The sequence below is a fragment of the Corythoichthys intestinalis genome, chromosome 8 (assembly GCF_030265065.1).
Source record: "Corythoichthys intestinalis isolate RoL2023-P3 chromosome 8, ASM3026506v1, whole genome shotgun sequence".
Taxonomy (NCBI): domain Eukaryota; kingdom Metazoa; phylum Chordata; class Actinopteri; order Syngnathiformes; family Syngnathidae; genus Corythoichthys; species Corythoichthys intestinalis.
Window position 1 is genome coordinate 40717668 of NC_080402.1, and position 24746 is coordinate 40742413.

Genomic DNA, 24746 nt, shown 5'->3' on the forward strand with positions numbered 1-24746 from the left:
TGAAATTATCAAAAGAGTTCAAACTGAGTTGCAGTTGTTTGAGTTTATGTTTATTTTTTAGTTTGACAACAAGGCATCATTGTATGATTACAACAGGCCATAGACGCTTTCCACACTAAAATGCTGGACGTTTTGGGTGTGACTGCTGTTGGGTGACACTCATGTCAATATGCCATATTTTTCTTTTTTTGTTTTTCATCTTTTGTATCTACCTTTCAATTTTCACCATTGAGCAGCATGTATTTTTATGTCTCACATTAGTGAGGAGAATGATACCTCTTACTTAATGGTAGTCTACTCAAGTGCAGTCTCAGACATTCAGTCAGTCATCCCTGGAGAATAACTGCAGTGCATCTTTGCCAAAATGTTTCTCTCCCTTTTCTCAGCTCCCAGTGATCTCTGCCTTTGTCCTCACTCACTGATACAGTACTTTGTATTCGTTAGTGACGTGATCCAAATGAGAAAAGCAGCATTGGGAAGGCCAAGAGAAAAGGGAGAGAAGAATGGGGATCTGTGGCAAAACTTGGATATGTTTCAACTTTTCTGAAGGCCTTGAAGCTGAAGGTTTGGGGGAGAACCCCAAGAGGCGGCAGTCAGTTAGGTATGTCAAATATATTTAAACACTCACCGGACACTTCATTAGGTACACCTGTGCTATATTACAAAGACCAATACAGGTACATTTCATGAGCTGTGCTAAAATGTTTCTAGACATTTAGACTTTAAATATACAGCATATTATTATGTATAGTAATTGAAGATCTTTTGATGTACTTTTTGAAGTTGCCTTTAAACTATCTTATTTCACTTAAATAAGGTATTTTTAAAGTATTGAAGAGTTCTTGAAATTTTTCAATTAAAGCCATAACCGAGTTGAAAATGTGCTCTAGCAGGCTGCCTCCATTTGAGTTTGATGCGGTTTTATATGCTGGATATACTCTACATATGCTTCATTGAAACTACTTCATTTAAGAACCTTTTTCAGAGTTCACAAACACATGCCTCACCTCCAATAAAAATACAGTAATAACCATTACTGTCTACATATTGTCATTTCTTACTCATGAGTAGATTTTGAGAAATTTACATCCAAGTAATTGTGTTCAATCTCAGTCAACCCATTTAGTACTTTATGCACTTGTGGAAAACTACTGCTGCAATAATAAGTACAATGGAATCTCTCAGGTGGAACGAAATCTACCCCGGATCACTACTCGACCTCCCAAGCAATTTTCCCATATACAATTGAAATGGAAATAATCTGATCTGGGTGAGTGTCATAAAAGCATTATAATTTAAAACTATCATACACATTTTTTTTTAATTAAATTGTCAACTGCCGACATTAAAACATAAACAAAAATGACAAAAGCATAAAGTGAATAGTGTCTCATATAAACTTGAGTCTTCCTGCTATTTTTATGAGTCCATTCAGTTCACATATCCTCATCTTTTCTTCACTTCTTACATTCTTCTACGTGTAGGAGTCTTTGGTGGTCCACCTTTTGGAAAAATACATGGCCAGCACTATACCTCTGATGCTCAGTGATACTCACAAAATTTCTTATCCTCTTAAATTTCTTATCCTCCAAAAAAATAATCAACATCAGTTCCCAAATACTGGACATCCCATTTGAAAGCAATACCAACAGTAATGTTGCAGCATTTATGCATTTAAAGCTTACTCTGGCTAATTTTATCTGACTATATTATTTTTATCTGATTTGTATCTGATTTTATCCATGTTTCTGTCTGTTTTTGCTTTTACTCTTTTATTCTTAGTCTTTTAATTTTTTTTACATGGTAATGTGCACTTTGAGATTTGTTTTTCAAATGTAAAGTGCGTTATAAATAAAATGTATTATCATTATTTATTATTATTTATTTGACAATGATATCAGGCTTTGGTGCCATTTCTGTTCCCAGTTCATAAAGGGCGCACTTTGCATAGTCTCAAGGATTTTCGATGATATGCTTTTAAGTGTAATAATGAGCATAGTCATAAGAAATTGCACATCCTACTTGTGCCGCTTTCAGATATAACATCCCACAAATTACCAGGTGATGTGATCCGCTATCTAACCAGATTGTGGCTTTCAGACATAGGGAATATAAGTGGCCACTTTATTTACTCACATTATTTACTCGCTTAGACAGCAAATATTTAAACCATTTATTTTGTGAGGCAGATACAAATTCTTTTTAAAGATATTAATGTAATTTTAGTACGGACATTTCACAAGAAAAATACAGTTGGATTTTTAGTAATGAATTATGATGTAGTCAAATGAAACACTCATCATGATGATATTCGGCATTTTATTAAACATCCATACTTATTTATTGATTTTACATTTACATGGTGCTTGAAATATAATAGTCCCAAGCTGTCACATTCAAAAATTAACAGGCTTTTCCCAAGCCCCAAGATCGGGGAACAGCTTTCAGATCTATTGTAATTTTTTGACAATAAGGTGACTATAAGCCGCACCCACCAAATGTGACAAGAAAACTGCATTTTTTCATATGCATACCGCACTGAACTATAAGACGCAAGTGTCCACGTTGTATTATGAGATATTTACAACAAACCTCATTTGCTGGTAAAAAAACAATTTAAAAAAATTGCACTGGACTATTAGCCAGTGGGCTCAAAGTGGGAGAAAAAGTAGTGGCTGAAAGTCAAAACTTATGTTAGTTTGTTGAAAAGTTAGTTAATAAAGTATTTCCAGGTGGGCAAATAAGTATTTAGTCAACCAAAAATTGTGCAAGTTTTCCCATTTGAAAATATTAGAGAGGCCTGTAATTGTCAACATGGTTAAACCTCAACCATGAGAGACAGAATGTGGAAAAACAAATCCAGAAAATCACATTGTTTGATTTTTAAAGAATTTATTTGCAAATCATGGTGGAAAATAAGTATTTAGTCAATACCAAAAGTTCATCTCAATACTTTGTTATGTACCCTTTGTTGGCAATAACGGAGGCCAAACGTTTTCTGTAACTCTTCACAAGCTTTTCAAACACTGTTGCTGGTATTTTGGCCCATTCCTCCATGCAGACCTCCTCTAGAGCAGTGATGTTTTGGGGCTGTCATTGGGCAACACGGACTTTCAACTTCCTCCAAAGATTTTCTATGGGGTTGAGATCTGGAGACTGGCTAGGCCACTCCAAAACCTTGAAATGCTTCTTACGAAGCCACTCCTTTGTTGCCCTGGCTGTGTGTTTGGGATCATGGTCATGCTGAAAGACCCAGCCACGTCTCATCTTCAATGCCCTTGCTGATGGAAGGAGATTTTCATTCAAAATCTCTCGATAAATGGCCCCATTCATTCTTTCCTTTACACAAATTAGTTGTCCTGGTCCCTTTGCAGAAAAACAGCCCCAAAGCATGATGTTTCCACCCCCATGCTTCACAGTGGGTATGGTGTTGTTCGGATGCAATTCACGATTCTTTCTCCTCCAAACATGAGAACTTGTGTTTCTACCAAAAAGTTCTATTTTGGTTTCACCTGACCATAACACATTCTCCCAGGCCCCTTCTGGATAATCCAAATGCTCTCTAGCGAACCGCAGACGGGCCTGGACGTGTACTTTCTTCAGCAGGGGGGATACGTCTGGCAGTGCAGGATTTGAGTCCCTGGCGGCGCATTGTATTACTGATTGTAGCCTTTATTACAGTGGTCCCAGCTCTTTGTAGGTCACTCACAAGGTCCCCCCTGTGTGGTTCTGGGATTTTTCCTCACCGTTCTTGTTATCATTTTGACGCCACGGGGTGAGATCTTGCATGGAGCCCCAGATCGAGGGAGATTATCAGTGGCCTTGTATGTCTTCCATTTTCTAATAATTGCTCCCACAGTTGATTTCTTTACACCAAGCGTTTTACCTATTGCAGATTCAGTCTTCCCAGCCTGGTGCAGGACTACAATTTTGTCTCTGGCGTTCTTTGACAGCTCTTTGGTCTTGGTCAATTGTGGAGTTTGGAGTGTGACTGACTGAGTTTGTGGACAGGTGTCTTTTATACCGATAATGAGTTAAAACAGGTGCCATTAATACAGGTAACGAGTGGAGCCTCGTTAGACCTCGTTAGAAGAAGTTAGACCTCTTTGACAGCCAGAAATCTTGCTTGTTTGTAGGTGACCAAATACTTATTTTCCACTCTAATTTGGAAATAAATTCTTTAAAAATCAAACAATGTGATTTTCTGTTTTTTGTCACATTCTGTCTCTCATGGTTGAGGTTAACCCATGTTGACAATTACAGGCCTCTCTAATCTTTTCAAGTAGAACTTGCACAATTGGAGGTTGACTAAATACCCCACTGTACTTACTGTTTGTCAAATGTTATTTCATCCGTGGTAGCTACGTCATCAGCCTCTGCACTCTGACGTGGAACATAACCTGTTGAGAATGGTAGTAGCTCTATAAAGATGAAGGGTGAGACTTCCCCTAGGTTTAATTTGGCCACGTCTCTGTACCTCTGACTGACAGGGGTTCCTTGCAGACCATATGAAATCCAGCCAAGTGAGCGGTATCTCCTTGATTCATAGAGAGTTGGTTACTAAGTACTGTAATTGGCAGATTATTTAACACTGTTTTTACGGGATGAAAAAAACTCCTGTTACATTGGAAGTAAGAGAAGAGTTCTCCAAAGCATCTGGACTATAATTAAATAAAAATCAGTGTGATCTTATGACAATCAAGGATCGTTTCAAATCTTCCCATCATGGCATTCCAATTAAGTCTTCCTAAAAATTGCAATTTCCAATAATGAGCAGATAAGAAAAGCAATTAACTTTAAACCAATCTTTGATAACGTAAATTTAAAAAAAAAAGAATTTTTTTTTTTTTTTTTGCTTTAAAGGAAGAGTACTGCTAACTAAGGCAAAAGGGATTTCAAATGTCATATATGATGCAATGGCTCTTTACTTTGATGACTATTAAACTATAACTAGTAAAACAAATTGACAAGTTTTTTTTTGTTTGTTTGTTTGTTTTTTTTTAATTATGAAAACCGGACTCATTACTTGAAAAAGGCTGGTGTAATTGTTTCATTTGATGGACTAAATTCTCTACATCTTTACAAAATGAATAATTTTCTTAAAATAAATTCATCTTTTTACAAACTGGATCTCCATTTGGAATGTCATTCCTCAACACCCTCTTTCACATATGGGTTGACATTTTTTTCAATCTTGTAATTATAGAGTTGACAAGGTACCTATGAAAGTTCATTTTATCGGCAATCTTTCATAGATTTGGCTCTGACCTACAAACAGTTATTCTCCTGCAATGTATTATATATGAAATAACAAGGACATTTTATAAATCACACAGCTCTTTTTTGGGATCATTGGTTTAGCAATAATTAGAGTTATCTATTTCTTCAGGATAGCCAATAACATCAGATGATAAAATCCTTTTCAGATGATGTCTGTTACAATCAACATCAGTTATTCATAATCAGTGTTAAGCAAATATGAATTTCGTCTTCAAAGTGAATGCAGAAGCCTTCTGCATTTGTCTAAAGACTGATCACAATTCAGCATGGTTCCATTGGATGTCTTCAAAGGAAGATGATTGGGATTTGTGATGTTTGCACTCATGGCGGAAAAATTAAAGGAAAAATAAATGATTGAACAATGATGAATTATAGACTCATTAAATATAACTTCTGCGTTACCAGAAAGAAATAGTCAATAAGAAAAGTAATAAAACACAAAAATATGTGCAAAAGCCCACCAAAATGCATCTTGGGAATTGTCATTGCACTGGCGTGTCCGATGATTTCCTGCCTGTATTTGTAATGATTTGGTTGCCTCCTTGTGGCTCTATGGGGTAACTACTGTATACATAATTTAATTGTGAATCTTTATACATGTTGTCCCCGTGTTAAGACGCACCCAACTTACGTGATTTCAACTTTACAACACTTGAGTCTCTTCCGCCTTTCTGCCTTTTTTTTAGTCACGTAAACAATACAGTACAGAACAGTAGGTCTTGACATGTCAGGATCCCCTCTTCCCCCAGCAGCATCGCCACCGTCCTGCAGTTTCTGACGGCATCAGGTCCCACTTCCTAGTTCTCATGCTGCTGCTGCGGCTGCTTCCCCCCGGCGCCGACTCCTCATGCAAGTCCTTATCTGTTTTTTGGCGAGCTCGCGTTAAGAGAGGGGACGCTAGTAACCTGAGCGGCCACGATATCCCCCTTCACTCGCCTGCCTACTCTTTCTATAGCGCCCTTTTCTCTCAGCAAGGCGACTCACTCAAGAGTAAAGCATGAATAGAATATAACATAATATATTGATATATATAGACAAAAAGTTTTAGGCAGGTGTCCTCCCTAAAACTTTTGCACAGTACTTTATATATATATATATATATATATATATATATATATATATATATATATATATATATATATATATATATATATATATATATATTTCAATAGAACGGCATTTAACACAAGGTACCTCACAGTATCTTATTTTTTACTTTATCCTATTAATATGACGTATAATATATGTTTTTGGACAGTTCTTTTAGGTTCAGGGGGTGTCTGGGGGTATTCCGACCTATGCAGAAATTCGGGTTACATCGCCAGCCTAGGAACGGAACCCAGGGACTACCTGTATTTAATTATGGACATTTTGACTCGTTTCAATTTATATTATTTATATGGGACATTTATTTTCCTATGACTTCAGATGAAGTTTTTGTCTTATTTTTCACATAATGTTTATTTTGTTTGGAAAATCTTGAAGTTGGTACATTTATCATTATTAAAGCCTACAGTAGGGCATCACAATGCAATTAGCAATAACACGATAAGTGCACGACCGCATATATCGGTATCAGTTTGATATTGGTATCAGATTTTGGAGTTGGACAATATCAACTCAACTCAAGCAATAATAGTGTATTGGTGGATCAGTTGTTTAACAGAGTTGGTATTATTTTATCTTATGAAGAATTTCGGGAAAAATATGGCATTTCTTATCACTCTAGGGGTTTCTGCCAAGGTTTTTGGTGCTGTACCTTCTGGGGTATGCATGCTTTTTAAATCCCAAATCGAATCTTGTTGCTAGGAAATTAAATTACCAAAATTGTCCATATTATCTCCAACATGCACTTATGTAGTGAAAGAATGACTCTCCAAAAACCATGCTAAGAACAATATAACATTTTATAAAAAAAACATATCACTTTATTGCCCCAAGGAATTGCCTTTTGGTCTGGTTATGTGGATGACATAGCAAGGAAGAAAGTCTGGCTTTTACCAAACAGTTATTTAAAATAAAACCACAGATAAAACCAATGCTGTTTCTCTTAACCCTATAAAGGCAGGTGTTGCAGATTTACAAGAAATTAAACTAAAATCACCTAAATTAACTAAATTCAACTAAAATCCCCTAATTACTCAACATTGAAATTTCATGAGCCTTTTTTATTGGAGAGTAAATTTTTCCTGTTACTAAAATTAAATTTGGACATCAGAGGGTTAAATTAATCCATAAAATGAATCCATCTAAAATCTGTATTGTAAAGACGTTTTGGTTCAACTTTTGTGTGTTTGTGACCAGTCACATTGATAATAGCGCTGTGATGTTTTAGGGAAATACACTGCTTGGTTTTTATGGGAGAAAGTGTGCTAAAGTTAAATGCTGTTTTTTTTTAATCACATGATAATTACAACTACATTTCACATTCCTAAGAGAAAAATTGCAGCAACAAAGCCATATTTTATTGCATTATGTAATTAAGTCACACATTATATTTTGAAAATCAAACATACAATTGTACAAGAATTTAAGGTAAATAAAAGCAAAACATGAAGGCATGTTCAAACACCATTTAATGTGCTTCATTGAGTCTAATCTTTAATCTGAAAAAATTATATTTTAACAAGGGGATTTAAGACACTTGATGCCTAACCTAACTTGATGTTATGATGAGTTATCAAGCATGTGGATTGCTTGAGGGGGTCAAGAGCAAAGCTGAACAAGGTGCTGAATTGTTCCAGGTGTCAAAATCCATTGTTCCAGCGTCCCACTGGAACTAATGAGGCAGGTCCATTTTCACCCTTTAAATACCTTATATTGCGTAGAATGACTGATTTACGACTATATGACAGCTTCAACTCACAATGTAATATATATTTTGGATTTAACTCTTTCACAGCTGCTCTGAGTGTGTGAAATATGGGGCTGCATTTTTGAAGAAAAGGTCAAACAATGTGCTAGAGCTCATTTAGCAGCCTATTTAAGGTAAATCTTTGATCTAGATTTGCCATTTAAACTGAATGTAAAAACCATTTTCAAAAAAGCCATTTTCTTGAGTTGTGATGTGGATGTCTTTAGATCTGTGGTGCCCATTACGTCAATCGCGATCGACCAAATCTTAGAGATTAATGGGAAAATTTATCTGTCCATGTTAAATGTAATTTGACACTGATGTAACTCTTTCAGGAGCAATGACAATGATAGATATCTACATACTGTGGCACCATAGCCTCATGGTGCTCATCTTCATTAATGCTTCTGTGAATTTAAATTAGTTTGCCACTAGATAGATGTTCAATCCATTTGACCTGGTGTTCTGCCAAAATGTTCTACCCATGCGAAATGTCCTACCAAAGGCGAATTTGACAACCAATGTACCAGCGTGCGCTTTCAGCTTTTGTTTGGATCCGTACAGGATGAACACACTAAAAAGTGCCTTAAGAAAACACTTAAATTTAGTGATATCAAATATGAGTTGTTTACACTGCGTGACAACACTTGCTTCAAAGCTAACACAAGAACACACAATGCTTAAAACCTATGAGAGGGAAACACACACTAAAAGTATTTTGAGGCAATGAAAAGGGTAAGATAATAAGTCCTCATCGCCTTTGTTAGGGAGGCGTGAGCAAGGAGGGGATCCCAAAGCAGACAGCCGGTTGTGAGGATGGATATTTTATTGGTGAACAAAATGATGACACGAGCGTCGAGGCAGAAGGCGGGTGACGTCAGGCTTGGAGGGCTTAGCAGGGAGGCGAAGCGGAGGCTCGGGGAGAGGCAGGCGTGGAATCCGACAATCGGCGCGCATAAGACAAGTCCTGGGGCAAGAGCAAAAATGTCAGCAACTAGTAATCAAAACGATGAATCAGGGAAATGCGAGATACAACTGACGGAAGTAACCAGACGAGTTGATCGGGCGACGAGGTGGTGGCGTCCACTGGCTTTTAAGGAAGGCTGATTGTTAGTTGCCCTCACCTGTGGCCGCTCCACCCGTCTCAACCTGTAATCAGATAAAAACATGTGCACCTGCCCCAGGTGGGTTAGGTGTCAGGAGGGAGGGGCGGAGGCCCTAACAGGACCCCCCCGCCTACGGGCGCCACCTGGCGCACGACGAAGAGCCCCGGGATGGGCACGGTGGAAATCCCGGATGAGTGCACGAGACAACACCCACCGGGCCGGGATCCAGGACCGCTCCTCCGGGCCATAGCCCTCCCAGTCGACCAGGTACTGGAGCCCCCGGCCACGGCGGCGAACGTCCAGAAGCCGCTCCACCCTGTAGGCCGGATGCCCGTCGACCGACAGAGGCGGCGGAGGGGGCGGAACAGGGGGGGCCAAGGGACTTGTGGAAACCGGCTTGACTTGGGAGACATGGAACGTGGGGTGCACCCGGTAATGAGCAGGGAGCCGAAGACGCACAGCGTTGGGGTTCACCACCTTGATGACCTCAAATGGGCCGACGAACCGGGGGGCGAGCTTCGCCGATTCAGTCTTCAAAGGCAGGGATCGGGAGGAGAGCCATACCTTTTGGCCGACGTTGTAAACCGGCGCAGGCGCACGGTGACGATCGGACTGCGCACGGGACTTCTCAGAGGCACGGAGGAGCGCCGAGCGCGCCTGCTCCCAGACCCTGGAGCAACGCTCGATGTGAGCCTGGACCGAGGGGACTGCTATGTCCCGTTCCTGCGTGGGGAACAATGGGGGCTGGTACCCCAACGAACAAAGGAACGGGGACATGCCTGACGAGGCATTCGGCAGAGTGTTGTTGGCATATTCTACCCAAGGTAGGTGATCGCTCCAGGTGTTGGGGTGAGCTTGCGTGATGCAACGGAGGGCTGCCTCCAGCTGTTGATTCGCACGCTCACACTGGCCGTTGGACTGCGGGTGGTAACCGGAGGAGAGACTCACACCCACCCCAAGTGCTGTGCAGAACGCCCTCCAGACCTGCGAGGTGAATTGAGGGCCTCTGTCGGAGACTATGTCCGCCGGAATGCCGTGTAGACGAAAAACGTGGTCAGTGAGCAGGGTTGCGGTTTCCGTGGCTGATGGGAGCTTGCGTAGAGGGATGAAATGGGCGGCCTTGGAGAATCTGTCCACTACAGTGAGGATCACGGAGTTTCCTTTGGAAGGGGGTAGACCAGTGACGAAGTCCAGGGCTATGTGGGACCAGGGCCGGCTCGGGATGGGTAGCGGGCGAAGGAGTCCGCTGCTGGGCCTGGTGGATGTCTTGCTGCGAGCACATACGGTGCAGGCCTGGACATAGGATCGTGTGTCCTCTTGCATGGTTGGCCACCAGAATCGTTGGCGCAGGACATTCAGAGTCCTCCGGATGCCGGGGTGGCAGAAGAGGCGGGATGAGTGAGCCCACTCTAATACTTGTGCACGAAGCTCCTGGGGTACAAATAGGTCAGATTGGGGACCGTCTCGAGGATCTGGGTGCTCACCCTGGGCGTCTTTTATTTTACGCTCGATATCCCACTCCACGGAGGCAAGGAAGCGGGTTTGTGGGAGTATCGGGGCAGGTTCTTCCTTAGGTTCGATAGTCTGGAATTGACGTGAAAGGGCGTCGGGCTTGATGTTTTTGGATCCTGGAATGTAGGACAGGGTGAAGTCAAAGCGACAGAAAAACATTGCCCACCTGGCTTGTCGTGGATTTAATGTCCGCGCTGACTTGAGGTACTCTAGATTCTTGTGGTCAGTGAGCACGACAAAGGGCTGTGGGGTGCCTTCCAGGAGGTGGCGCCATTCCTCCAGAGCTAGTTTGACTGCCAGGAGTTCTCTGTCCCCGATGCTGTAATTCCGTTCTGCGGGTGAGAGCCTGCGGGAAAAAAAAGCACACGGGTGGACCTTGCCATCGGCGGGCTGGCGTTGGGAGAGCACAGCGCCCACACCCGTTTCTGAGGCATCAACCTCCACGATGAACTGCAAAGATGAGCTGGGGTGGACCAGCACCGGGGCGGAGGTGAACCGGCTCTTAAGGTCACTGAAAGCGGCGTCCGCAGCGTCTGACCAGAGGAAGGATGTGGCAGTGGAGGTGAGAGCCGTGAGGGGGGCAGCTACCCGGCTGTAATTGCGGATGAACCTTCGGTAAAAGTTGGCAAACCCGAGGAAGCGCTGCAGTTGCTTCCTGTTGGAGGGGCGAGGCCAGTCCAGGACCGCCGTTACCTTTGCCGGGTCCATGCGTAGCTCCCCCTTTCCTACGATGTACCCAAGAAAAGTAGTCTCCGGAACATGGAATTCACACTTCTCAGCTTTTACATACAGCCGGTTCTCGAGGAGCCTCTGAAGGACTTGACGGACATGGATCTCATGTTCTGATCGCGTGCTTGAGAACACTAGGATGTCATCCAAATAGACTACCACGAACCTGTTGATCATATCACCTAGGACGTCGTTAACCAAGTTTTGGAAGACTGCAGGGGCGTTAGTGAGCCCAAAGGGCATCACTAGATACTCGAAATGGCCCAGGGGCGTGTTAAAAGCAGTCTTCCACTCGTCACCCTCCTTAATACGGACGAGGTGGTAGGCGCTACGCAGGTCTAACTTCGTAAAGAGGGTAGCCCCGCGGAGGGGGGTGAAGGCAGAATCCATAAGAGGAAGAGGGTATTTGTTTTTAATTGTGATGTTGTTCAGGCCTCGGAAGTCGATGCATGGTCTACGGCCGCCATCTTTTTTACTCACAAAAAAGAACCCCGCACCGACTGGGGAGGAAGAAGGACGAATAATACCTGAGGCCAGGGACTCCGTGATGTAAGCTTTCATTGCCTCCCTCTCTGGTAGCGAGATGTTGTAAAGCCGTCCCTTCGGGAGAGTCGCACCAGGAAGCAGAGTGATGGCACAGTCGTATGGACGGTGAGGAGGGAGTGACATTGCCTGGTCCTTACTAAAAACTTGCCCCAGGTCGTGGTAGCATTCTGGTACCGCCGAGAGGTCAGGCTGCTCCAGTTCGCGGACCGATCGGGTAGGCACTAGGGCAGATTTCAGACAGTGAGTGTGACAATATTCACTCCACGCCGTTAACTTGGGGTGTGTCCAGTCTATGGTGGGGTTATGAGTTCTCAACCAAGGCAAACCAAGGACCAAGGGTGTACGAGGACTACGGAAAACGAAAAAGGAGCTCACCTCTCTGTGGTTGCCAGATAAAAGGACGTCGAAGGCTTCAGTCTGTCGGCTCACGCTGAAAAGAGGCTGTCCATCAAGCGCAGTTGTCTTTAACGGGGCAGGAAGTGGGTGTGTCTCCAGCCCCAACTGGTTCACCAGGCTCTGATCTATGAAATTTTCATCTGACCCACAGTCTACTAGGGCTGTGACTGTGCGGGAGTGACCCCTCCAAGAGAGTGTAGCGGTGAGCTGGAGCCGACGTGAGGAATTTTGGGAAACGTGGCTCACCAGTAGTCCCTCTTCTATTGGCGAGCCTATCAGTTTCCCGGACGCACCGGGCAGCTGCGTATAAAGTGCCCTCCCTGACCGCAGTAAATGCACAATTGAGCAGCATACCTGCGTGTGCGCTCCTCTTGGGAGAGCCTGGTGCGACCCAATTGCATGGGCTCGGGCTGGTCAGCAGGGGGCGGGGTCGCCGGCGCAGCGTCTGTGACCTGTACAGGAAGTGGAGGCGGGGACGGAAGGGCCGCGAAGCGAGTGCGCGGAGCGCCCGGTTGTTCCTTGCGTTGTCGTCGTCTCTCCCTCTGGCGATTATCGATTTGAATCGATAATCGGATCAGACTGTCCAATGAATCCGGCTCGTCCCTCGTAGCCAATTCGTCTTTAAGAGATTCGTTCAATGCGCCGGTGAAAATCTCCTGGAGCGCCGCGTCGTTGAAACGGCTTTCAGCGGCTAGTGTCCGGAACTCGATTGAGAATTCTGCGACGCTCCGAGACCCTTGACGCACGGACATAATTCGCTTAGCGGCCTCTCTGCCGCGAACGGGATGGTCGAAGATTTTGCGCATCTCCTCTGTGAAGCGGGAGTATGACGTGCACAACGGGGAACCCTGCTCCCATATGGAGGAAGCCCAATCCAACGCGGTCCCTCTCATGCTACCAATAAGGTAAGCTATCTTTGCTCTGTCCCCCTGATACATGGACGGCTGTTGCTCAAAAACAAGGCTGCACTGGACTAAGAAAGCCCGACACGTGCCAAGGTTACCGTCGTATGGAGCCGGTGCGGGAACGTGGGGTTCTCGACCTGTAGCCGATGACGCTGGGTTAGCAACAGGCGTGTGGCTTGGCGAGGCGGTGGGGTGACGTAGGGGTGACGGGGCCGTGCGCGCCTGAGGTAGTGGTGTGAGTTGCGCCTGGATGGATTGGAGTGCATGAGTTATGTCCGTTACCTTACTGAAGAGATAGTCTATGGCTTGGTGGTGGTCGGCGAGTGACGTGGGTGAGCCGGCTGTGTTGTCCGCGGGATCCATGGTGGCCCGATCAATCTGTTAGGGAGGCGTGAGCAAGGAGGGGATCCCAAAGCAGACAGCCGGTTGTGAGGATGGATATTTTATTGGTGAACAAAATGATGACACGAGCGTCGAGGCAGAAGGCGGGTGACGTCAGGCTTGGAGGGCTTAGCAGGGAGGCGAAGCGGAGGCTCGGGGAGAGGCAGGCGTGGAATCCGACAATCGGCGCGCATAAGACAAGTCCTGGGGCAAGAGCAAAAATGTCAGCAACTAGTAATCAAAACGATGAATCAGGGAAATGCGAGATACAACTGACGGAAGTAACCAGACGAGTTGATCGGGCGACGAGGTGGTGGCGTCCACTGGCTTTTAAGGAAGGCTGATTGTTAGTTGCCCTCACCTGTGGCCGCTCCACCCGTCTCAACCTGTAATCAGATAAAAACATGTGCACCTGCCCCAGGTGGGTTAGGTGTCAGGAGGGAGGGGCGGAGGCCCTAACAGCCTTTAATCGATGTGCGCATGCGTGCGCAAGCACACTGGAATTGGTAGGACGTGTCGTGGGGTAGAAAGTAATTCCAGAACACCAGGAGGGCCTGGCATCGATTGATTGCAGCGATCGATCACTGCCAGCCCCTCCCAGTTCAAATGCATTTGATGTCTATCACTGTCAATGGCAACCAAGAAGAAGAAATCTATACAGTGAGGAGCAGAAATATTTGCACCCCTTGTGTTTTTGCAAGTTCACACACTTAGAAAATAGGTAAAGGTCTGAAATTTAAATCATAGATGCATTTCCACTTGTAGAGACATAATCTTAAAAAGAAAATCCAGAACTCATGTTGTATGATTTTTCAATAATATATTTGTAATTTACTGATATTTGTTTGCAATTACAGAGGTCAGACACTTTCTGTAGTTCTTCACCAGGTTTTCACATATGGAAACAGGGATTTTGGCCCAACCCTGTCAGGATTTAGGTCTGTCGTTGAGAAACACGAAGTTTCAGCTCTGTTCAAATATTTTCTATTGGACTGAGGTCTGGAGACTGGCTAGGCCACTCCAGAACCTTGATGTGTTTTTTACGCAGCCACTCCTTGGTCAGCTTGGCTGTGTGCTTCGGATCATTGTCATGTTGGAAGATCCAGCCACGACTCATATTCAAGTCTCTGACTAAGGGAAGGAGGTTTTGGCTCAAAATCTGACGATACATTTCACCATTGTGAGAGACTCTCTAACTTCCCAGATAGTCACTCTGAACAATGTGAGTGTAGCCTCCAGCACCACAGTTAAAAACCTGGATTTCTATTTGACCCAGACCTATCATTTAAAGCTCATATTAAACAAACCTGCAGAACAGCCTTTTTTCACCTGCGCAACATAGCCAAAATTAGAAATATTCTGTCTAAAAGCGATGCAGAAAAATTATTTCATGCATTCGTTACATCTAGATTGGATTACTGTAACTCCTTACTCGCTGCTTGTCCTAAAAGTTCCCTAAAAGGTCTTTAGCTAGTCCAGAACGCAGCAGCAAGACTTTTAACAGGAACTAATAGAAGAGAGCACATCACCCCTGTGCTCCAAGCCCTTCACTGGCTTCCAGTCGAGTTCAGAATTAAATTTAAAATCCTCCTTCTTACATTTAAGACCATTAATGGTTTGGGGCCATCTTATCTCACAGATGCTCTGGTTCCACACCACCCCAACAGAACACTTCGTTATCAGAATGCAGGTCTACTGGTAGTTCCCAGGGTCTCTAAAAGTACAGTAGGAGCTAGAGCCTTTAGTTACCAAGCTCCTGTCTTATGGTATTAGCTTCCAGCTAATCTTAAAGAGGCCGACACAGTCTGTACATTTAAGATTCCTATTTGACAAAGCTTATGGTCGGGCTAGTTGAAAACAGACTAGACTCACAGTTCAGTCTAAGCTGCCCTAGGAGCTATAATGCTGGGGGAAGTACAGCCACTGAGTCCTAACCCCTGTTTTTCACTCTACTTACCACTTATCTTTACTTTATTTTTCTTTTCTAACTCTAATATCTAGTTGACTAGTCTTTTCATCACTAGTCACCCAGTGTCCCCTTTCCTCCCTCCCCTCTGGGGAGAGGCTACTTTTTCAGCCGCAGTCGCCTGACTATCCTGACCCCTGGCTGGATGGATGTCCTCGTTGCATTGATAAGTGGAAATGCATCTATGACTAAAATTTCAGACCTCCACCTATTTTCTAAATGGGTGAACTTGCAAAATCCCAAGGAGTGCAAATATTTCTGCTCCTCACTGTATATATATTAATTACGTCAAAGCATTTACAAAAGTGAATGCTTGTAAATTGTTTTTAAAAAAAAATTCCAACTAATAAATGCCGAATTCCAGCTTCCGACAGAACTAAGACTAATGTGCATATCCCTGTGCAGGAGGTCCTCTATATCTTTGTCAGAAAAAAACAGGTACAGGCAGTGTAATTTCAAGGTTTTGGTGCACAAAGGGGACAAGAAAAGTACATAAGGCCCTGCACCAAACTTTAAAAATCAAACCAGATTTTTAAATAAACTGCAGGGAATCATTGCGAGAGAGCTCGCTAGTATCCATGCAGCTATGTCATGTGAAAACCATTTTGTGTCATGTGTTCACATGGAATACATATTACTTACATATGTAGGATGAAAAAGTACATCGAGGTCTACCCTGTGGGACAGGCAAGCACCTCTAACCTGCAGCCAGGGAATATGTTAATGTAACTGGAGATGTTCTTAAGTACATCCCAGGAAAGTTTTCCATGTGGACATTTGTGCTAATAGAAAAACAATAGCAATGTGATTTTGATGTGGATGAAGATAAACATATGTCAAAGACAATCAAGTGGTTTGTAATTTTTGGAGAAGGGCACTAATTGTACATGATCTTTCATGTTTAGCAACAAATAAACTTCAGGGTCTAATTAGTGTTTCACTTCTCACCTTCATTTTACTCCCAGTTGAGGCAAATAGGTGCATGTAAAGATTTTAAACAATTAGTTGGTTTCAAATGTGCTCCAGCTTGAAGGCCCCGCCTGCTCTTGCTGAGGATGTTGACTTTCCCACAAGTTTAGCTATTTAAATGTTGGAGGGAGGCAGATGCTGCAAGTGGACTGCATGGAGTGGATACACGCGCGACAGGAGAGTGACGTTGGACTTTTATTATCTATACAACATACAGTTCATACAAGGAAGAAGTCATGGCATATCGAGAATTTGTTTAGTGACGTTGACTTCTTGAAATCTTTGCGGTGCGCATTTCTGGTGCGCTAAATGCGGCGCGCGTCACGCTAGGAGCTGTAACAAAAAAATCTGGAGAATTTAAATATAACTAGATATTTGAGCAACATAGACTCCACGTGTCATTTCAACGCCGACGCTCATAACGGAGTTTCATTTTTGGATTGTCACTTGCAATTATTTCGACTGGTTTGAATGAAATGGAGATGCGGACCTTCACCTGCAAGGGACATTGAGAGAGAGAGCTTTCGGACCTTTCAATTCAACCAAACAAGTGGTGCTTAAAGCTCTGCTGGTTCCGAGAGAGGTGGAACTTCATTTTTGAGACATTCCAACGGGGAACCAGCGGAGTATTCATGAATCAATATTTGAATTACTACAAAATGAGGCTGAGAGCATCGAGGTTAGGTTATCTGTAAGTTATTTTTTTAAACTAATGGATTATTAAATTAAGAGAGCTCAAATGCAGATAACTGACTTTCATTCTTTTTCTCCAGGTTACTCCAGTTCACCGCGCTTTGCTTTTACGCACAGGTATGACATTTTTTCATGACTCAAATATAAATAACTAAGAAAAATAATCACATAGGTATGCACTGTTGTACATATGCACTTGGGTACAGTCTAATAACAATGAAAACATTTTATTAGAAGGGCAATTGGCAAAAATTCAAACATCTTGAAAAGTGGCACGATCCCACTTTGACAGGTGATTGTTAAAACACATGTGGACGGCTGTATTGAGGGCGGGGGAGTCACGAAGAGGGTGAAAGATCACTGCCTGTAAAGGAAAATAACGAGCAGGGGAATTGTCATCCCCGAGGGTCCCTGAATAAAAGAGCAGCGAGCACCACTGTCAAAAAAAAATCTGAATTAATCGTTACATTTACAATCATGTGGTTCTCCGCAGTTTGCCTTAAAATTTAAACTGAAATCAATGCGTGTGCTTACTGTTGTCCTGCAGAACACAGTGCAGTCTCCCCCTAATTTCAAGCACCATGTCACCGAGCAGAGTCGTCTGTCTGACCGGACCAGTCGTCGATTGACTCGGACCTACCAACTGTACAGCCGGACCAGCGGGAAACACGTCCAGGTGCTGTCCAACAAGAGGATCAACGCCAATGGGGAAGACGGAGCGGCGAACGGTAAATCACAAAAAGCACTCCTACTCCTTCGTTTGGAAACAAAAACAACTGTTTATCTCCACTCTCAGCATTTTTTTTTTAAATTTTGTTTTCCAGAAAGTCAATTAATAATACACCTATGGTTGGACATGCGCGAGTTTGCATAGGGACGGTAGGCACAAAACACTACCAACTTTTCAGGATGCTCCAATTGTCCCCAACAACTTTTAAGCAACCTTATTTGCATTATATAATTACTTCAGTTATATAGGTCATTTAGATTGTCTTTCCATATGTTTTAATTGTTATAATTGACCCCACCATTATTAAGTGAATTATTTTCATTATGTTCGATGTTAGATTTTTTTCAGCCAGCGGTCACTGTAAGAAATGTAAAAACACGTCAATGTTGTGAAAGTGGGGAACACACCACTAATTTTGCTACTTAAAGTCCGACCTGCATCAGAGTTAGCATAACATTAAACTGTGTGAACTTGCTAACCTCCAAAACTAGAGTAGATCGGTGCTTTGAGAGAAGTGTCCTCCTGTATATGTTTTCTTTTTTTCTTCTTCTTTTTAAACCTGTCCTGTTCAGCTGTTTGACACGGAGAATGGAAATCTAAGTGCCCATTTGGTCTGAACAGTTTTAATGTTTCACATTGAGAGTATGACATACTCCCATTGTGATCATTCAACATACCTCGTTTATTATGACAAAGCAGCGAAGAGGAAGGGGTTATGGGGGAACAGAAGAAAACCCTAACCCTCCTTCATGTGTTTTCTACTGTGAACGTTATTTAAACTGTGAGAAATGTAGTGAACAGAGTTTTACCCCCTTCTCCCCATTTTACTTTTTATTTTATTCAAGCGGTCTTAAAGCAGCCCACAGGAGCTTTCTTTTTGTTGTTGTTGTTGTTGTTATTCCCTGACAAAGAAGTTTTTCAGTTATATTTAATTTCTTTATTTAGACAATGTTGAGTGGTCTTAAGACAAATGTTTTTTTTCTTTCAATCCTGGATAGTTAAGAGGTGATTAATACACATAAAGTTTGTATAAGTCAATACAGATTTTTTTTGCATTGATCATTAAGAATGTCCTGTCCCCAGCAAAACTTGTACATGCAGGTTATGCCATATTGTCCCTACCAATGTTGAGACCAAACCTTTGTGAGCCACGTGTATCCCTGTGGCCAATGTGTGTGCAATTGCAGTATTGTAATTGCATTCATACTTCAATTAAAAAATATATTATTATATATTAGAATATTAAAAAATGTACTTCAAAGAGTAGTTTTACTAAGCTATACTTATTACTTTTACTTGAGTAGATTTGTGAAGAAAAAAACGCTACTCTTACTCCGCTACTTTGGGCTACACGAGTCGTTACATTTTTCCTCTTTATTCTACATATCAGATTTATTTATTTTTTTGGCCAGCAATGTCAAGAGTAAAGAAATTCCTGGTGTATTACTGGTGTAGCTCTACCGATTTCACCAATGAGACGTCGCAAAAATAATCACATGACTCCACTATATCAATCAGATGCAAACTTGCCGTTCCATCTTCACGCCAGCCAGTACAATCATGTGGTGTCTTTGAAGCACCGTAAAAAAAAAAATGAATTATTTGATATGGAGTGCTACCCTCAACATGACTCGAAAGCACAGATTTTAAACCCTCTCCCAGTGTTTATTTGGCACAGAAAAAAATACTATTGTTAAAAAAAAAAAAAAAAATCCAACAGAAATGTAAGCAGTTACTCACAATGTTACTCATTACTTGAGTATTCTTTTCACCAAAATACTTTTTTACTTGTACTTGAGAACATTTTTTTGGAGAACTTTTACTTTTACTTGATTAATATTATTTTGAAGTAACGCTGCTCTTACTTGAGTAAAATTTTTGCCTACCCACCTCTCCGTTTTACACAGAAGGACCAGTGAGTGATTGCAACAGAAGCTTAAAGTTATGCGTAGACATGTTTTACAAGTTATTTTGCGTGCTGGTGGTCTACTTTGAAGGACCTCTGGGGAGATTATTGTGGAAAGGAATACTACGTCGCAAAAGTCTTGACCCTAAATCGGTTATAGGTATAGCTTTCCACTTCAGACTGCCGCCATCTATCCTGTCAATGTCTACTTTTTGGTTGTTCATAGATCAATTGCATCACTTTTTTACTCAATTCCATTTAAACAGAGCGGTGAGAACCTTCCTTGATGCGTGCAGTCATTTGGATTTCTCTTCCCACACCCTAGTCCTCACACACACCTACCTTTAAGTGGGTGTCACACTCCTAAGTGGCCTAAATCTGCCAGCGGCACTTTCCTTCCTCCCTCATTTGAAGTGCAGCACAGCATTTACTGACCCTGATACATCATCCTAGACTTCTTTAGAACACTTTGTTTTTGTCTACTGGATCATAACGAGAAGAGGGAACCAATGTCATTTTAGAAATTCTGCTTCATTGGACAGGATGTTTTAAATTCTCGGTGCATGCCCTTTAATGACAAGACATCCTAATGGCCACTGTTCCTCTTAAGCTTATTCAGAGAAAAGACAGAGGTCACTGGTGTCTCTGTAACATCATATTGTTGTTGCTTGCCCCACAGTTTCTTATAAATGGTTTGTCTTTTCTGATACAGCTAAACTCGAGGTGGAGACAGACTCTTTTGGGAGTCGTGTGCGGATCAGAGGGGTGAAGAGCGGATACTACATATGCATGAATAAGAGAGGAAAGCTGATTGGAAAGGTAAAAATATGTCTTATTGTGTGATGCACTTTTTTAAAACACTTGTCTTCCAATGTTTTCAATTGCACACACACACACACAAAAAAAACATTTATCTGTTATTTTGTTATCAAACTATGCAAAGAAATAAGAATAACCATGTTGACAACTGAAAATTTGGCAGCTGTTCCCAAATAATGTATGACTGTCATCAGTCATGAATAGACACCTAATATTATTTTAGCTGCCTGTCATTTAGATAATTTAGCTAAACAACTTTATGCAGAAGGGATGTATATTGTTACACACATTCTAGTACAACCAGTTTTGTTAAACAATCATTTTGAGAATAAACTACCGTGTATAGATTTTAATTGGAATATACAGTAGTTTATATCGTCTTCCAAATCAAATGCATACAGGATTAAAGTTAAAGTGTATGTATATTAGTGAAAAAGAAAGATCTATCTGCTGATGAAAAATGTGGAACAGTTCATCGGCGTGAAAAAAGCTATGTAAACACTAGACAACTCAAGAAACTCTTCTTACTGTTAAATCATTTAGGTGTGACCCCGAGAGAATGTGTTCTTCCAATAAAGTCATAAGGAAAGTTTCTATAAGAGAGCTGTCCCAATTCACGTTTTTTTTTTTTTTCACTACCTGGTTCAATGAACTAATTCAGGAACAAAAGAACATAGCGCTTGTTTTGTATTTCAACACACAGTGTGGCTAATTTTCTCCGCTGTGTTTAGTTTTATGGAATGTAATGTTTTGATCAGGCAGAGCAGAATGACAATTATTCGCACCAGATTCCGATTGTCTGAAAATGACGTAATCGGTCCAATTTCCAACCATGTGATGAGATCGGCACATCTCTATTTAAAAAGGATAAATGCACCTTTTGACAACAGCATCCGTTAAAAAGTCATCGGCAGCAGTGAGCAGATGTTTAGAGCTCCTCCAATATGTAAAGACTAATGAACTTTTCGATGAGGAATCTTCCTCAATTTGCTGTTATAAAGAAAGCTATATTTCCCTTTTTGCTAACTAATGCTGAAAGGAGAAAACTTTGCAGTGTCCTAACGAAAACAATAAATCAACAATGAAGCACTTATATTCACCGAACAAAGAATTGCGACTTTTAATGAATGTTTGAAGACAGATGGAGTTGAAGATATTTGGTTAGTCGCCACCTTTAACACACAATGTGATGTACACAACCTTTTCAACATTCAATTTCCTGTATTCATGATGAATTGGAACACTGCATCACACATCAGATTTCATACAGCTCAATTATAATGTCTTCATCAGCAAATCAAATAATTTACATATTCTATCCATGCTCACTAAGCTTTTTGAATTGCAAACTATCAGACAGAAACAGAATTTTGAACAGCCACGTAACACAGAACTATAAGCATTAAGCCTGTCGACAAAGGGGGGGGGGGGCAACCAGGTATGTTGTCCCGGGCCTCAGGACCATAAGGGTTCCTGAATGACCCTTAATTTATTATACCCTACATTCACACATTTCTTTTTTATTTAAATTATTGTCTGATTAAATATTATGTTCTACTCGATATATACTTAAAAACCTTAACATATTAAATATTTCAAATATATATATTTTTTTTCCTTTTTTTGCATCCCCCCCACCACACACACACACACTGTCTTAGCAGAGAATGGTTTGACCCAGCTCTGGCGCACTCAAGGCTACTATGTACGTGCCCTGAAGCGGGAAATTAAAATCTGTCATTTTAAACTCTAAACATGGCGAGTCGTCATAAATCGGGTGCGTAGAAAAGAAAAGAAAAAGAGATGAAGATCACAGAGGAGAACGAGAAAAAATGATGAAGGTTTTAAAAGGGGGAGAAGCCAGAGAATTAGGGCTAGAGTTGGCTGTGGACGGTGATGTCGGTAAGTGAACAACAGCCGCTAACACTGAATGGTTTACATTCCCGATCACTGTGACCAAAGCCCGATTCGAGTCTGTCACCGGCCGCTTGTAGTCTATTGAGCTGCGGTATGACAAGACATGCTGCTTGCTTTGAGCTGAGGAGGGAGAAGGTGATAGGAGATCAGGGATATACTAGCATGTTAGTCTGTTAGCTTGGGTCCGGCGGCCGGATTTATCTTGGGTTTACAACCCACTGTGTATTATAGCAAACGCTCACCGAAACAGCAAAAAACGAGCATGTTAATAATCTCGCCATGCTCCTCATTGAGCATGAGCTTGCTCAAAAACTGGATTTCTCAGAAGTTATAAATGACTGTGCTGTCAAAAAAATCTAGGTGCATCACTGTTTGAGGGCTTGATAACCCCAGGGATGTGGAGGGGGCAAGCACAGGATGTTTAGTTATACTGTTTTGTTGCTTAGCAGGCAGGCATAGCACTCTCAGTTGTATTGTATTATAGCCTACATGGGAGAATAGATGGAAATTGTTTCTTTATATTGTGTCACATCACATTACAGTCTGTTAAATTTAACTGTCCATCTCAAATTAAAGAATTTGAAAATCTACACTGTCGTTGTTTGCAAAGCGTTATAAGTACTGCGTATGTTGTTGTGAAAAGCCGGTGGCAGGGGTGGGGTTGGGTGTGGGGGCCCTATGATGGTCTCTTGCCCCGGGCCCCTGCAAGTCTGTTGAGAGCCCTGATAAGCATGATACATATTTCTGTACATAAAAGTATTGCATTAGCGCCACCATCAATGTAAGTTGAGGAGCTTCATTAAAAAAAAAAAAAAAATGAGTAGTGCATTCCCGCCATCTTGTGGCATTTATTGGCAATTCTAAACCTTTAAAGGAGGCATCAATTACCAATGGATGTTGCCAATTAAACAGCAGGGGCCTGTCTCTTTTGCACTAAAAGTGTGGGAACACATTTGAACTAATAGTTTCAATTTTATAGTAGAATATGTTTCCACTTTCTGGTTGTCAGAATACACGCGCATCATGAAATGTCTTTTCTTTTTTTCTTAGAAAAAGGGAAGAGGCAAAGATTGTATCTTTACTGAGATCGTTCTGGAAAATAACTACACGGCACTGCAGAACGCCAAATACGAGGGCTGGTACATGGCTTTCACACGCAAGGGCCGTCCAAGGAAGGCCTCAAAGACCAAGCAGCACCAGAGAGAGGCCCACTTCATGAAGCGGCTACCTAGAGGGCATTTGCTGAGTGAGAGAAGACCGTTTGATGTTTTGCCTCTCTCTGTTCTACCTTTAAGCAAACGGACTAAACATTCCCATCAGCATCGCTCAGTGGGCCGTTGATGGCTGACAATGTGGACAAAATATGACAAACAACCCACTACGGGTTTGGGGAGGAAAATTTACCTTTCACAGTGAACTGCCACTTTATCGTTCATTTTGTGGACTTTTTATGTCATTCTTGGCTCTGGATTTGATTTACGCGTTGTCTAATATGTTTATTTCCAATTTAGTGAGAAGATGTTAGATACAGTACATTTTTTCTCAGTGGGAAATTGATGAATTGGAAGAGATCAATTGGTTACAAGTTCAGGGGGTAACAAATGTTCAATGAAGCTATACATGGCAGCTATCTCAGTTTTTATTGTTATGGTAAAGCATCCGAGTTTCATTGGAAATTCTAATTCCTTTCAGGAGGTAATTCTGGTGTTTTTCAACATATATGAGATATTTTTACTGTAAAAATGTAAATTACGACAAATGGATATTTATTGTAGAGTGTATATTAAAACCACTAAAGAATCCACTCAAAAGCACCGTGTCTTTTTTCTCTTGTGATTGTTTTGGAATTGAGCGAATGTTTGTCCCCCAAAACTATTGCCTCCCCCCTTTAAGTTGGAGACCCAGATAACTGAGGGGCAATATCTGTGACAGGCCACAGTGTTGAATGTGCTCAGCAAGTGAGACTTGGACCTGAATGGCTGGAGCTACACATTAAAAGCGATGAGGTCAGCCCACTATTTTGGCCCAAACAAAGGT

At 42.0% G+C, this 24746-nt stretch overlaps 1 protein-coding gene across 3 annotated transcripts; it reads left to right on the top strand.

The window, feature by feature from the left end:
• The first annotated feature begins 10504 nt into the window (after nt 1-10504).
• fgf8b (fibroblast growth factor 8b) lies at nt 10505-24506 on the top strand. 3 transcript variants are annotated; one of them, XM_057844435.1, is made up of 5 exons: nt 10505-13328; nt 17418-17454; nt 17885-18065; nt 20686-20792; nt 23760-24506. In XM_057844435.1, the coding sequence occupies exons 1-5, from the start codon at nt 13282-13284 to the stop codon at nt 24048-24050; spliced, it is 663 nt and encodes a 220-aa protein (XP_057700418.1). In that variant the 5' UTR covers nt 10505-13281; the 3' UTR covers nt 24051-24506. The 3 variants fall into 3 exon arrangements, with proteins under 3 accessions (XP_057700418.1, XP_057700417.1, XP_057700419.1); XM_057844434.1 differs by lacking the exon at nt 10505-13328 and adding an exon at nt 16653-17335; XM_057844436.1 differs by lacking the exon at nt 10505-13328 and adding an exon at nt 16653-17335 and having other exon boundaries at nt 17933-18065.
• The last annotated feature ends 240 nt before the right edge of the window (nt 24507-24746 follow it).